Source organism: Serpula lacrymans (genome assembly GCF_000218685.1).
Source record: "Serpula lacrymans var. lacrymans S7.9 unplaced genomic scaffold SERLAscaffold_14, whole genome shotgun sequence".
Taxonomy (NCBI): domain Eukaryota; kingdom Fungi; phylum Basidiomycota; class Agaricomycetes; order Boletales; family Serpulaceae; genus Serpula; species Serpula lacrymans.
In genome coordinates, this window is record NW_006763303.1 from 57,701 (window position 1) to 71,140 (window position 13,440).

The 13,440-nt window shown below is 49.0% G+C and overlaps 7 protein-coding genes across 7 annotated transcripts; 4 read left to right on the plus strand and 3 right to left on the minus strand.

Moving 5' to 3' along the window:
* Positions 1 to 477: 477 nt before the first annotated feature.
* Positions 478 to 1,230, minus strand: SERLADRAFT_477405 (uncharacterized protein; the record flags this gene model as incomplete). The annotated part of the gene is made up of 4 exons (XM_007322795.1): positions 478 to 545; positions 602 to 836; positions 892 to 992; positions 1,045 to 1,230. Coding segments are annotated over 4 exons (444 nt in total), but the record flags the coding sequence as incomplete, so codon positions are not given.
* A 2,885-nt stretch (positions 1,231 to 4,115) lies between these two features.
* SERLADRAFT_400147 (uncharacterized protein) lies at positions 4,116 to 4,367 on the plus strand (the record flags this gene model as incomplete). Its single annotated transcript, XM_007322796.1, has 1 exon — positions 4,116 to 4,367. A coding segment is annotated over one exon (252 nt), but the record flags the coding sequence as incomplete, so codon positions are not given.
* Positions 4,368 to 4,845: 478 nt separating this feature from the next.
* On the plus strand, positions 4,846 to 5,409 carry SERLADRAFT_400148 (uncharacterized protein; the record flags this gene model as incomplete). The annotated part of the gene is made up of 2 exons (XM_007322797.1): positions 4,846 to 5,309; positions 5,387 to 5,409. The coding sequence occupies one exon, from the start codon at positions 5,077 to 5,079 to the stop codon at positions 5,251 to 5,253; it is 177 nt and encodes a 58-aa protein (XP_007322859.1).
* Positions 5,410 to 7,060: 1,651 nt separating this feature from the next.
* SERLADRAFT_477407 (uncharacterized protein) lies at positions 7,061 to 7,914 on the plus strand (the record flags this gene model as incomplete). Its single annotated transcript, XM_007322798.1, has 1 exon — positions 7,061 to 7,914. A coding segment is annotated over one exon (627 nt), but the record flags the coding sequence as incomplete, so codon positions are not given.
* Positions 7,914 to 9,062, plus strand: SERLADRAFT_477408 (uncharacterized protein; the record flags this gene model as incomplete). The annotated part of the gene is made up of 1 exon (XM_007322799.1): positions 7,914 to 9,062. One exon carries the CDS (start codon positions 8,129 to 8,131, stop codon positions 8,627 to 8,629), a length of 501 nt encoding a protein of 166 aa, XP_007322861.1.
* A 511-nt stretch (positions 9,063 to 9,573) lies between these two features.
* Positions 9,574 to 11,668, minus strand: SERLADRAFT_411085 (glycoside hydrolase family 16 protein; the record flags this gene model as incomplete). Its single annotated transcript, XM_007322800.1, has 10 exons — positions 9,574 to 9,668; positions 9,724 to 9,766; positions 9,946 to 9,977; positions 10,011 to 10,110; positions 10,173 to 10,188; positions 10,266 to 10,537; positions 10,604 to 10,615; positions 11,332 to 11,394; positions 11,470 to 11,492; positions 11,539 to 11,668. 10 exons carry the CDS (start codon positions 11,666 to 11,668, stop codon positions 9,574 to 9,576), a joined length of 786 nt encoding a protein of 261 aa, XP_007322862.1.
* A 1,216-nt stretch (positions 11,669 to 12,884) lies between these two features.
* On the minus strand, positions 12,885 to 13,408 carry SERLADRAFT_400155 (uncharacterized protein; the record flags this gene model as incomplete). Its single annotated transcript, XM_007322801.1, has 2 exons — positions 12,885 to 12,920; positions 12,973 to 13,408. One exon carries the CDS (start codon positions 13,337 to 13,339, stop codon positions 13,163 to 13,165), a length of 177 nt encoding a protein of 58 aa, XP_007322863.1.
* Between the last annotated feature and the right edge of the window lie 32 nt (positions 13,409 to 13,440).

A 13,440-nucleotide genomic window follows, 5' to 3' on the forward strand; every position in this document is an offset into this window, starting at 1 on the left:
AAGGTGATGTTTCTGAGGAGGATGAAGGGGGAAATACAATGTTTATTATCGACTAGCCAGGCAATCCATGATCAGAAGGGGCAAATGGAGGAGTTGAAACGTACATACACTACAAACCCGCCCAACACAATAAACAGCCCATATCCTAGTCAAAAGTTTTCCATGAAATGAATGTGCAAACCGGGCAGCTGATTGGTTGGACTTGAGAGTAGACAGACGAGTAGACATTTCCGACTCAAGTGCTTGAAGTCCTATCACTTCTTGTTTCAAAGAACTGAGCTCTGTGCAAATATGAATTGGCGTTTGACAATATGATGGAATATAGCATACGAGAATCCCTGTTAAATGGCGCTATTCGTGAAACCCATGAAGCTGACTGATTTTGCTGTGAAATATGTGAGGAAAGCATATAAGGGTGTCGATTCAGCGGACATACAGGTGGTGGCTGATAATTATCCACTTCACGAGTGCGGTCGCCCAAGTCAGTCCTAACTCGGTCTAATGCATGCTCAGCAGTGGCAATAGATGAAGCAGAAGATAGCGGGCTGTAAGGGAAATATATGAGTTTAGCGATGCTACGCAATGTTCAAATGAAGCTCACGCTTGGCGACCAAGCACTCCCCAGGCACCACTGACTGCACCGAGGCCTGAGAGCAAACCGAGGATAGTGGTTCCGAGGACGACGAGTCGACAGGTGACTGCTGAGAGAGGACTGTAAGAAGAGAGAGCAGCAGGGAGCGGGATGTAGGATAGGAGAGAGAGGAATAATCCAACTGGTAGCAGAACGAGAGCGATTCGTATGAAAATAAAGCGGGTTTGAGAGCGGGTGGAAGTGTCTAAAGGTGCTGGGTTAATTGCTGGGTTAAGACGGACTTGGGGTGTATGACGAACCAGAGTGAAGAGTCAATGCGAAGCTGAACGAGATTGGTACAAGCAGGAGGATTGTGGATAGAAGAAGGAAAAGAGAGAAACGCCAGTTCAACATGCGAGAACTAGTGAAGTCGGGTCAGGTTGTACTACAGGAGAAAGAGAGGAATGACTGACGACGGGTCCATGAGATCCAAGCCTTGAAACATGAGAATCATGAACAGTATGCAATTCTCTGCAAAACATAGTGAAAAGCAAGTCTGTGCTAGTGTCGAGTGCAAGGCAGATGTTGCAGTTGGCTTTGGGATTGTAGTGGTGGAGGGCAACGTGTCCTGTGGTGCCAGATGCTGCAAATCATTGTACAATTTTTTCAACAAAAAGCGTCGACAGGCGAGAAACAACGCAGTTCTAGGTGTGATATGTTAGAGGAGGGTGTTTGGAGTGGAAGAAAGAGCGTACAGACCTTGCGAGTGCGATGAGGAGAACGGATTCAATCATGGGTGTTTCCGCATTGGGAGGATTACGTTATTTGCATTGGGTGCAGGATGGGTGGCTGTGTGCACAGCAGAGACAGCCTCGGTCGGCGTTTGGAGACGGAGACGCCGACAACGACGTGAGCAACGACGACGACCATGGACGACCCATCCAGAAAATCTGACCCTTCCCTTCACCTCGACATCCAATCCGCAACTGCTGCAGACCTCTCCTTCACAAACCAGTCTCAGCCTCATGTCTGTCTTTTTCAATCCGCTTTTTTGTCGAGACTAATACCTCTTCTTAGGGAAACATCTTCGTAGCAGCACAGCGAGGAGACCTCGACGTCATCCGCGAGCTTGTCGAGTCGGGTCAGGCTACTGTCACAGACAGGGACGACCAGAACGTGTACGTTCATTTCGTCTTTCATTCACTTGTATATTCGCTTCTGACGATGCACTGACGCCACAATAGTACTCCTCTTCACTGGGCTGCTATCAACGCACAGCTCGCTACTTGTCGCTACCTTCTCGAACAAGGGGCTGAAGTCGATGCTCTTGGTGGAGACCTCATTGCGACGCCCTTACAATGGGCAGCCCGCAATGGCTACATCTACATCATTCAACTCTTAATATCTTATAGCGCAGATCCTAGCATCGCAGACGCTCAAGGCTACAATGCTCTACACCTCGTCACCCACTCCTCCTCAGTCATGCCACTCTTGTATCTTCTTCATCAACCAGTCAACGTCGACTCGCGAGACTCGCAAGGTCACACGAGCCTCATGTGGGCTGCGTACCAAGGCGATGCCTTGTCTGTTGACTTGCTACTCAAACATGGCGCCAATCCCAATTTGGTGGACGATAGTGGTTTGACTCCCTTGCACTGGGCCGTAGTAAGAGGAAATAGAGTCTGTTTACGCAGATTGATTGAGATGGGTGGTGATATACACGCAAAGGACACAGAAGGGCGTACCCCAAGAGATATGGCTGTTGAGTTGAAGAGCCTAGGCGCGTGGAAAAGAGCTCTAGAGGAAGGTGGTATGACAGAGTATGGAGTCCACAAGACGAAACCACTAAGTGAAGTATGCACGAATCATCATCTTCAGTCAATCAAACACACTCACCCCCTTCTCTTCAATCAGCGAAACACAAAAATGGCGATTTTCGTCCTTCCTACGCTGTTCTTCTATCTCATATTTACTACTTTATCTATCCTTCCCTGGTATACCGGTATTATACTCGCCTTGGCAGAATTCTTTGCCATGCATCATGTAAGTCTTCTTTATCTATCATATTCTGTCAGCAATTTTGAAAAATCGTTTATGTAGATCGTTACTCGTGTCCTTCTAAATAAAGACACTTACACAGGCAGTGTCAACCAAAGTCCCTACTTCGCTGGTATAATTGGTGGGTCGATGACATGGGTGGGCTACTGCTGGATAACGCGACTCGTTCGACGTGAGTGCTGATGTTTCCCCATGAATGTTTTTCTTATAAATGCAATTGCATGCTATGTTTAGACACTCCTCACCATGCCTTCCTCCATCTTTCATTCGCTCTGACATTTGGATTATGTGCCTACAACTTTTTCCGTGCCATAACACTTGATCCCGGCGCATGCCCTCGGCCTGCGAACGACGGTGAGCTCAAAGCGGTGAGCACTTTGCTTACTCGACCAAGTTTTAAATCTGACAGGAATTCATTCAATTGCATGATTACTATAATAAAATAAAAAGAACATCGAAGATCTCGCATCGGAAGGGCGGTTAAATGGACAAACCTTCTGCATACAATGCATGGTAAGTGTTGTATGTAAACGCCTCTGTCCTCTTTCTCTATATATCATTTCTAGGCGCGAAAGCCTCTGCGTTCAAAACATTGTCGAGTGTGCGACCGCTGTGTTGCGAGAAGTGACCAGTAAGTTGCGCAGCGTATTTGATTAAAGAGATGAAAGAAATGATCATTTTTCTGTAGTCACTGCCCATGGGTTTGGAATTGTGGTACGTCACATTTTGTTCTTTTCTAAGCTTCAAAGATCATTTAATTAACGATTTTTTTTTATTCTAGTGGGAGCTAACAACCATCGTCAGTTCTTATTGTTCGTCACCACCCTTGTAATTGGGATAGCACTATTTGATTATCTCTGCTATGAATGTGAGTATCCATCCCCCCTCCTGAATGCGTAAAGGTTATTAATCTAATCATTCTTATCCAGTCTTCGCCCTCGAACCGATCTCCCCACCTTCGTCGTCGGAATCGGAATGCTCCACCCCACTCTGCATACCCTCATCATCTGATCCCTTCCTCTTTTCGGTCGCAATGTGGGCTACCCTCCAACTCAGCTGGACCTTCGTCCTCCTCGTCACGCAGTATTGGCAAGTCGCACGACAACTCACCAGCTTCGAAGTGAGCAACCTCGGCCGATTCGGATTCATGGGCGGGCGTGGGTCACTCGCGGCCGGCGGGGGCGGTGCAGGCGTTCAAATGGGACACCGACACAATCACTCACACAGCATAGGCGCAGACGCCGATGCTGATGGATCGATGGATAGTGTCAGTGCATCCGGAGGGCACAGACACAAACACTCGCACGGCGGCTCCTGCTCGGCACTTACCGCCCCAGGCTCATGTACTTCGTTCCTGTTGAACCTCCTCGGACTCGACAGGTTCACGCGTGGGCGTGCGGTAGCTGGCTTGGCGCTCGCATCGTCCTCGCCTGCGTCGTCGCGTGCGCGCAATCCATTTGATCTTGGTGTTGTGCGGAACTGCAGGGACTTTTGGGTGATGGGGAGGGAGGTGGGTGTAGAATATGGCAGGGTGTATGATGTGCCACTTGAGGGATTCGAGGAGGCGAAGAGGAGGAGGGAGGCGGACAAGGAGCGGGAGAGGGAGTTTGAGCATGAGCATGAGGGTAGCGGAATTGGGAATGGGAGGGGTAAGGGTCTGTTTGGTAAGTTGGGTCTGAGGATGAACATGGGTTCGGGAAGGAGAGGTTACGAGCCTCTAAACACGAGTCAAGTATAGAGGTATAGAGTCGGACCACCTTTCTTGAGCATTCATTCATTTCCTTCAAAGCTGCTCTTGCTATCACGTTCAACTTTCGTACTTTAGTTCTGACCAGCCACGAGTCGCCCAATGTGGATGAGAATTTCAGGTTTGTTTCAAGTCCATGTATCGAGAGATTCTGCCTATGTCTAGTTTGATTTGTAAAATACCGTCCTTCGTGACACTATTTATACTACTCTATCGGATCACTAGACTTTTCATAGTGTCTATTTTACCGACGGATCAACATGTGGTAGAGTATTCGTGTATGCACTGGGAGTATAACATGATACTTCTTGCATGTAATGCCGACAGGCATTTGCAGGTGACGCGTCAACCGGACGCATATATTCATGTGTTTCTTCGAGTAATGCGAAAATCTCAGATTACCGGACAAGCTGAAGCCTCAATGCAACTCAAAAGTTCATAAACCGTACTGCATAAGATTTGAAAAAGCAAAGGACAAATAGCATGATAATGCAATACAGCACTCACAAGAGCGTAACACCTTGAAACGTTCTCCGCTCACTTCGCTGCCTGTAGGAGGGTCTACTGACGTTGAGAATTCAAATTCAAATAACCTTTGCGGTCGGATCAAGCGAGGTTTATTGGAGCACGAAAGCTTGCCCGAGCGAGTCGGCAGTATAAACTTGGGGACCTGAGTCAAACGAATGCTTCCGGCCATGAAATGATCGCACAGGGAGTAATTCGAGAGTACACGTCGGGGGCTCGGAGGTGCTGCTTCGACATCCGGATGACAATGATTAGTAGGCTCAGTAGATTCGGAGAAGTCGACGGAACGGGCAAAGATAAGCATAGTCACACGATTGATAGTGTCGCGATTGCGAGTATGTATGTACGGTGAAGTCATATTCGCTGACTACATTCGTTGGTGTTGATAAGAAGGTTCATGTAATATCACTGTTTAGGAGTGACAGGTCGTGAGCTTGGTATAGGAGACGGTGGAGGTGGTGGAGGGTTACAGCTACAGTACTTACTTTGACTGAGTCATCGGTAGAATGACGCCGACGAGAAAATGAAAAGCGTCACTGCTGGTGCTCAGTTATTTGTGGGGTGATTTTGGTTCAGGCCCTTTTCATCTCCCGGAGAGCCCCATTGCGTCACACTCAATACGTATTCACCGTCGACTCAGATTGGCTTGCCCTATAAGGTACACTATGAGCTGTTTGCGATGACGCGATATGGTAACCTCATACACGGTGCTACATCAGATTCCGGCATGTCCTCTAATACGAATAAGACTTAACTTACCAGCACTCCATATTTGACAATCCATAATCCGGTCACGTTCACCACGGATGTAAAGACAACAAAGGCGGAGGAGTGGCAGGACATGTGATATAATTGAACGAGTTGTGAGACCTGAATAGGTTAAAACGATGGCCCTGTGATCAAAACATCGTGGAGTCTCGGGCTCTTTGTAGATATGATGATCAAATCGACGAAATGTCACGGCTCCGAGAGTGGCGACACGAACTTGAATGGCGTGAATGGTAGGGGCGCCGTAGTACACGAATCAACTTTGTAGTGAGCTCAAAGAGTTTCAAAAGATAAAAAGAAAAAAATAAAAAAAGAGGATGGCCAAGAAATACTGTAATAGTGTTTCAGCTCGTTGTCGAGACTCGTGTTCATGCCGCCCATCATGGGAAGAAGAAGTGCGTTAATGAACCTTGAGAGTCTGATTCGCTTATACTGTCAGTGATATTGCTCTCACCGTCGCTGTGTGATGATGGTGAGTGCACACAGTCGTACGCAGCGTTGCGCAGCTGTGAGCGAGGAGCACTCACAAGGCGTCTAGGTGAGACAGCGCTGCGGGTCACTGCGCTGGTTGCCGACGGCGTGGCGGTACAAATGGTGTGAATATATGTCAAAACTGGCCGGGTGCACCGATTATCTGATTAAGATAATACTATATTCGGCGGTGGTAGTCCCAATAAAGAAATAAAGTGACGAAAAGGCGATGACAGTTGAGGCACGCTCCGGAGGTGATGTAAGAGAGCCCAACTCGGTCCTTAGCGTTGATCTCTGATGAACGACTGCAGCTCAGCCTTTTTCTTGCCAGCTATAATTCCTCTGCTATGTTTTCCTCCTTCTCCTCATTCCTTCCCTCAGTCCTCCAGTCAAACCAGGAAAGGTCCCCCCAACCCCCCCTCCAGCACGACCCCTCTGCTGTTCGCTTCACCGAACACCCCACAAGCACAACGGATGATCCAGCCATGAAGAAGAAGGAAAAGAAAGACAAGAACGCCAACGAGGTCTGTGTCCTCTCTTCACTCTTCTTGTTTTTTTTTAACTCTAACCCGTCTTTCCAGACTTTCATTGTCGTGCGCCCACCCCCGTCAAAGTCGAACCACCCACTTAATCTCCAAGTCCAGCTCGTACCCCCACACGCTCGTAACGATCGTTACTCTACTGGCTCACAGTTCGAGGCTTCTACCGGTGATTTTACAGAGAAGCAGTCCTCCACTGACCTCACTCGCACCACCTCTAACAGGTCCGAAGCATCTGCCTATTCTGGATACACCTCAGCGGCCTCAATTTCCTCATTCTCCTCCTCCTCCACCTCAGGACGGCGCATGATCATTCCCTTATACAACCTCCAAGCACACAATGTCATGACAAACACCATCGTCGACGCTGGCACCGATGCCAAAGTTGCCAAGTTTGCCAAGAGGGGTTTGGAGATACTTAATTTGGCTATCTTAGAGCCAGTTGAGGTTTGGGGGGTTAATCCACTCCCAACTGCCTTGCCAGGAGGAGGTAGCGCGCGCACTAGCGTCGATGATAATCATCGAGACTTTGGTTTGCTGCCTTTACCTCAATTGGCTTCTCCTTCAAACAGGCCTAGCACTCCAGACAGGTCCCAGCTTGGACTCATGCCACCAACTCATGACCGCCAGGTCCTTAGGAAACCTAGCGTCGCAGTCATTCCTTCCACACCACCCTCTTCTATCAACATTTCTGGCGGCACTACCCCTCAAAATGGAACTAAAAGGTTCCTTGGAAGGATGTTCAAGAAGCGTGATCCATCTCGTCCCCTTTCCATCATTGAAGTCGGTACACCATCTACAGTAGTAACCCCACGCAGCACGTCGCATACGCGTACTCATTCTACCGCGCGTCAATCCTATGACTTCTCACCCCACTCCGAAGCGCCACTTATGACCGACAAGATGTCATCACCCCCGATACAAAACCCATCATCCACACTCTGTCCTCCAGTACTTGGTATCCAACCTGCGCTCTATCCACCTATATATCCCCCCAAAGGCCGGCCTACGATGTACGTCTGGGTCGTTCGCAAGTGGCTCAAGGGCTGCGATAACGGCCTGCTGAACGAGATGATGGGCAAGCTCAGTATCAACAGCCGCAGTGAATCAAACGCGTCATATTTTCCTACGGGTTCTTCACAGGTCGAAGTACGATTTGAGTGGTCCAGAGGGAAGAGCGGGCGGAAACGTGATAGGGAACGCGGTCGTAAGGATGGCGTATCCAGAAAAGCTTCTGTGGCTGAAACAGCCGCCACAACACATAGTGGGAACGGTAGCCGGCGTCAGAGCGCGGTACTCGAAACGTCCTCTCAGAGCCCACTGCACGCGAGCTCACCGCCACCCCGAAGTCCAATCGCGCGCACACTCGACGCATCGCACGCGCAACACCGTCAGTCTACCATCTCGCATCACAGCACGAGCACTGACACGGGCACGAGTGATGAACATATGGGCTCCACGGCGCTGCATGAAGACTCGGGTGATGAGAGTGATCCGGAGGATTCCGAGACTCCTTGGTCGTGCGTCGTGTCTGTTCAGCGCATAGGGTCATCGCCCCTCGGGCGCTCTGGCTCTGCTACGACATCGACGTCCGGCTCTGGCTCGCGTGACCCCCACTCTCACTCGCATCACCGCCGCGATAAGGAGCCAGGGGTGCGCATAAAGGTGGCTACGCTCTCGCCTTCGCCGCATCATCCCAAGGTTGTGGCACTGCTGAAGATGCCGTTCCCGCTGCCAGATATAGAGGTAGAGAAGTTGGTCGTGCATAAACGGGTGATTACTTCGCACGGCGTGAACCGTATGGTGCCGGTCTCAGGGGAGCTGGTGTTGACTGCTGAGGAGATAAAAGATTCGATTTCGTCTACTGCCTTGTGGCTGATTGTGCGGGAAGGCTTTGGTGGCGTCGGGAAAGTTAGCAGGAAAGGTGATGGCTGGAGGATACGAGCGTGAACTTGGGCGTGCCCAAAGTTTGACGAAACTTCGTGTCTCTAGTCTAATCCCCCTGCTGAATCATGCTCTCCTGCTCTGCGGTCGCTTTCGTCGCAAGTTACGTGTCAACCATTCGGGTTAGGTGTACATCGTCTTCATTCCCCTTTTCCTTCAGCATTGTCCCGTGCATATATCCGCACATAGCATGCAATCCAACAGTACTAGTGCTTTTTGGCTTACTCACGCGTTTACTACTAATCTAGCTGCTAGTTAGTGCCATCTATTTATTCCATCTGTCTCCTCTTTCACACTCATCTCATCAGTTGTTCATACCTTCCATTCTTTTTCTCGCCTTTATCTTCGTCGGTCGTTTAGGAGACCCATCGGTCTACATGAGAACCAGTAATTTGTATTACACACTACATCCCAACAAGAAATTCTCCATTGTAACCAAGAGAGTTTGTGCGAACCTTAAGACCGGAATGGACTTCGCAGACAATTGAACCAAGAAATATAACGACCGAGACCCTCGCATCAATTACAGATAATAACTGGACCCTGGGGATTGAGAGAGAAACCGATGATACCCAAACCTAAACCAAAAAAATATAACAACAAAAACACCGCACTATTTGAAAATGGCAATTGTACCCTGAAGATAAAACCGAGAGAAATCTATGATGGGCCACGATACAGCCCCTACCAACAAAGATGAGAATAACATTCAAGCATTCGATCACAGGCTGAGCCCGATTCTCAAGGATATTAGCAAACAGGAGAAGTTGTCCCCCCCCCCCCCAACCAAGAGACGCTACCGCACGGTGTTGATGGGTTGTGCGGGGTAAGTGCCATCAGATGCGGCCGAGTGCCTTATTTCCACCCTAAAGGAGAGAAGCGCTTGTAAAGAGCGCCCCGACTACACACAATGCGGTGGTAATTCCCACTGAGCCAGTGAAAAAAAACGCTCACTCAACACCGCTAAACGTGAGAGGTCGTTGCGGGATTAGAGCCTGCGGTTGAGGTGGTCGACGTCGCACTGGTGGAATTAGTACCGGTGGAACTAGGAGCGAAAACAGAGTGTAAGCACGGATGCTGTTGGATCTCGAAGTACGCACCATCGTAGGTCGAACGGCCGGGACCATAAACATTATCGTCGGTCTGTGAGGATCAGAATCAGTCTTGGTAAAGTTCGAACAAGGCGCTAAGCCTTATCCCACATATGCAGTTACCTGTCGGTGTAGTGACGTTTCTTGATAAATGCTCTCCAAACTTGCCCTTGAGTAAATTCAGGGTTAAGCCAAAATGGAACAGGGTAACGCCGTTGGAACGTAACTCACCACTGACCACACAGAGTGATGTCTATTACGAGCTGTTGAGGGGCAAAGAACTCGCTGATGCTTACAACTGGGAGGGGGATAGGCGCTTGATGGGTCACCCCAAGAACTAGTATCAACGGGAGAAGTTGATGTTAGCTGTGTAATAGATTCGGGGATATCTGCTCGCTACGAAACCAATATCAGTTTGATATAAGGAGGATAGTCCAACGAATAGATCATGGACTTACACTCCAGAACCAGATACTGAGGATCATCATCAGAAGAAAAAGTAATGAAATCAATGGACAAAGCTAGGCATCAACAGCTTCGAGCGGGCTTACTATATTCCGGAGACATCAAACTGAGCTGCTAACACGCCCCCCCTGTGCAGAAGCAAAGCCAGCCCCAGAGCTGTTCCCTTTCGTCTCCGCAACGGTACACCCCGAACCCTGACTTCAGTCGTCGACCACAGAGGCCCCCGACTGGTCTTGGGGTGTTGTGTGAGTGCAGCGGGTGTTGTGTGTAAAGCAATCTGATTGTTGGGCATGAGGTTGACGCTCTCAATGATGCCTATCTCGCCATCGTTGGGCCAGTTTGGTCCATTTGTCCATACCTTGCAAAGCAATGGTAGCTGATATCAGATAAAACAGCTCTGAGAAACCTGATTGGATCCACGCACAGATGGCCAGACCTGCCATGTGTGGAACAATAGATTTCAGGATGGATCAAACATTGACGTGTAGAGAGATAACGCACGAGACAACCATAAGGTAAATGAAGAGCATCAATGATGAAAACACTGCCTACGGAGTAGAAATCTTGAGAGGTGATTCAAACCTTTGAAAGTTCGAAAGCACGCCACTCAGTGATGACCCTTCAGATCTTCAGCGATATAAACGGTATACAGAGTTTCTCTCAATATAATAGGGTACATCCTTGGTATTGTCAACTTTGATATGGCATTATTGGCACTATTGACGTAGGATGATGTAGACGCGCTTTGCTTGCCCACCCATGGCCAGATAACGTTGCTTTGTCAAGGAGCATAATTTTTTCTGCAAAGAATAAGAAATAAAGAGAGAAATGTACCGCTTGTCGTAGTTGTCAGAGTATGTCCATGCTGAGGGAAAAGTCCTGACCTGCATATTCCCGGACGATGTAGTAGGAAGCGCAAGCGCAACCGAAATAGGCGAGCCACGAGACGAGCGCAAACTTCATTCTCAACGTGTACGTTCACTGTGGTCCTACGGTGGGAGTACAAGTGAAATCCAGGGGATGCATACTCGCCATCAGGTTGGCGCGCTGGTATATGAGAAAAAAGCACAACAGCGCCCAGGAGAACGACAGCGTCTTTCTCCACCACCGGTCTGTTTATGCCGAATCAGTCAACGTATCTACCGGACAGACCTCGTTGACCCACGGTGAGTTTGGAGGCTTATCCTGGGCGAGCACAGTGAGTACTGGTCTTTTCTGGTGACTGTGGGACTTAAACTCATCAGCGGTAGCAGCTCACTCCATCTATTTCTTCCATAGTCCCGCACCAACCTTGACAGGTCTGTTCTCGAGATCTGGATGGCAAACTCAAAAGGACCCTATAGGTAGCCGACGACTTACCCCTCGCCCATCTCACGTTATCCTGTGAGGTATCTACTTTACCTTGCTCTTTGACCGACCTGCGCAAGCCTGGGTATCTGTTGTCAATGATGAACATGACTCGGCTGTCTTTGATGTGAGTAAGTGCCATGACATTCATATCACCCACCGGATGCATTTACAATGTCTGCTCGTGATTCCACTCAGAGCCAGGCAGTCCCATCCTGAACGCTGTTCCGAGTGATCGCTTCTGGCCTGGTGTCCTGGAAATAACATTGGACACAGGAGCTGTTTTTCTTGCGACGTATCTCGTCGTGTGGGACTCATACTCGGACGTCTTTATCGGAGGGCCTTAAGGCGCCTCTACCGCGACGTTAGACATCATTTGTTGGACGTATGGATCCTCGTAGTGTCATCTCGGCGGATATATACAACACCCAGCCCGAATGACATGCTATTCCTTTCTTGTCGTTGCTCTCCGATAGACATTAATGACATTCTCGGCTGCGTCATGCAGTACTCCGGTACCTCTGTTCTCGGAGCCACTGAGAAAAGCATCGAAAAGCAGCTAGTCCATCTCGTCCTCTGATTCGCCACTGGTAGTCGTGGAAGCAATCTCAGATTCGTTTCTCCTTACGGCGCCCATCGTCGAATCTCCTTCGCCTTCTATGCTTCAAGTTGCTTGTTTTACTCTCTTTGTTCGGCTAAGTGGCCTCACAGCCATTTTGTGTGGAATCAAGTGCGGAACGGCATTTGTGAGCAGATTGTCCCAGCCATCTCTTTATGTCTAACGCATATCTTACCCCATGGCGGTCATCTGCTCCAGACTAACAGACGGGACTGATAACCGCACGCGTATGCCCTTTTTACGCTGATGGGCACATCAACCATTCCTTAGCACCGATGCACCAGTCATAGTTCCATTCATGGCTGAGTGATGATCACGTGGATCAGACAGACACGATTGTGATGGCGCAGTCTTGTTTCGACTGCACTTGCTCTCTTCCGGATGCAGCCATCTACTTGTCAAACTGGCCCGATTATTAAAATAACAACCCCGAGTCTCCTGCATGTATGCTGTACATGCTGTACAGGTGGGAAATACGTATTCGCGATTTTACATGTCCTTGACCTCCGCATTGAATCTCAGGTTCATGATAAATTGACTGGGCAAACCCCCACTCGATCATAATCATTTTTTCCACCCCCCTCTCTTTCCTTGTCCTCCGTTCTATACACCCTTATAATGTCCTCCCAAGTGTGTACCATCGCTGTCATCTTGTTACCCCCCGGCACCTTTTAACGCACCACGTAGGTATCCAATGGCCAGAACCTTCAAGAAGGTGATAATTCTGCCCCAAGAGTACCACGGCGGACTGCAATGGCATGTCAATTCTGTAGAGGTTAGTGAACTACTCTCGTACTTTCTCAGCGTAGCAACCTGAATCGTTTTAGGGCGCAAGTTAAAGTGCGACGGCGGTCGTCCGAGCTGTGGAAATTGTAATCGCCGCGGTTATCCGTGCGTTTATACGCCAGTGTAAGCTACTGTCTTCGCAATGGGCCCGACATTTCCTTACCAACGATCGCCCCAAGTTCTGAGCAGCAAAAATAACCACTCCGCTCTACTTTTTGGGATCTGTCTCCTTCAGTCTTTGTTCCCGCGGCTTCTCTTCTGTCTTCTCTTCTTTCTTCTCTTCTTGAAGATCGGGAGAATCAGCTTTGACAAGCCCCACTGCCCCCTCGACATAGCTCGAAGATGTACTTCGCCGAACGTTTCGGACAGAATGCCGTAGATCAAATGGACGCAATAACTGATATTCATAGATGCTGGATATTCAACTACCACTTATTAGCCAATGTACTTAGTAACTTTTATCACCACGTCCAGTCTCTTGTCAAACTCCGATACAGCGGTGAAGTTCA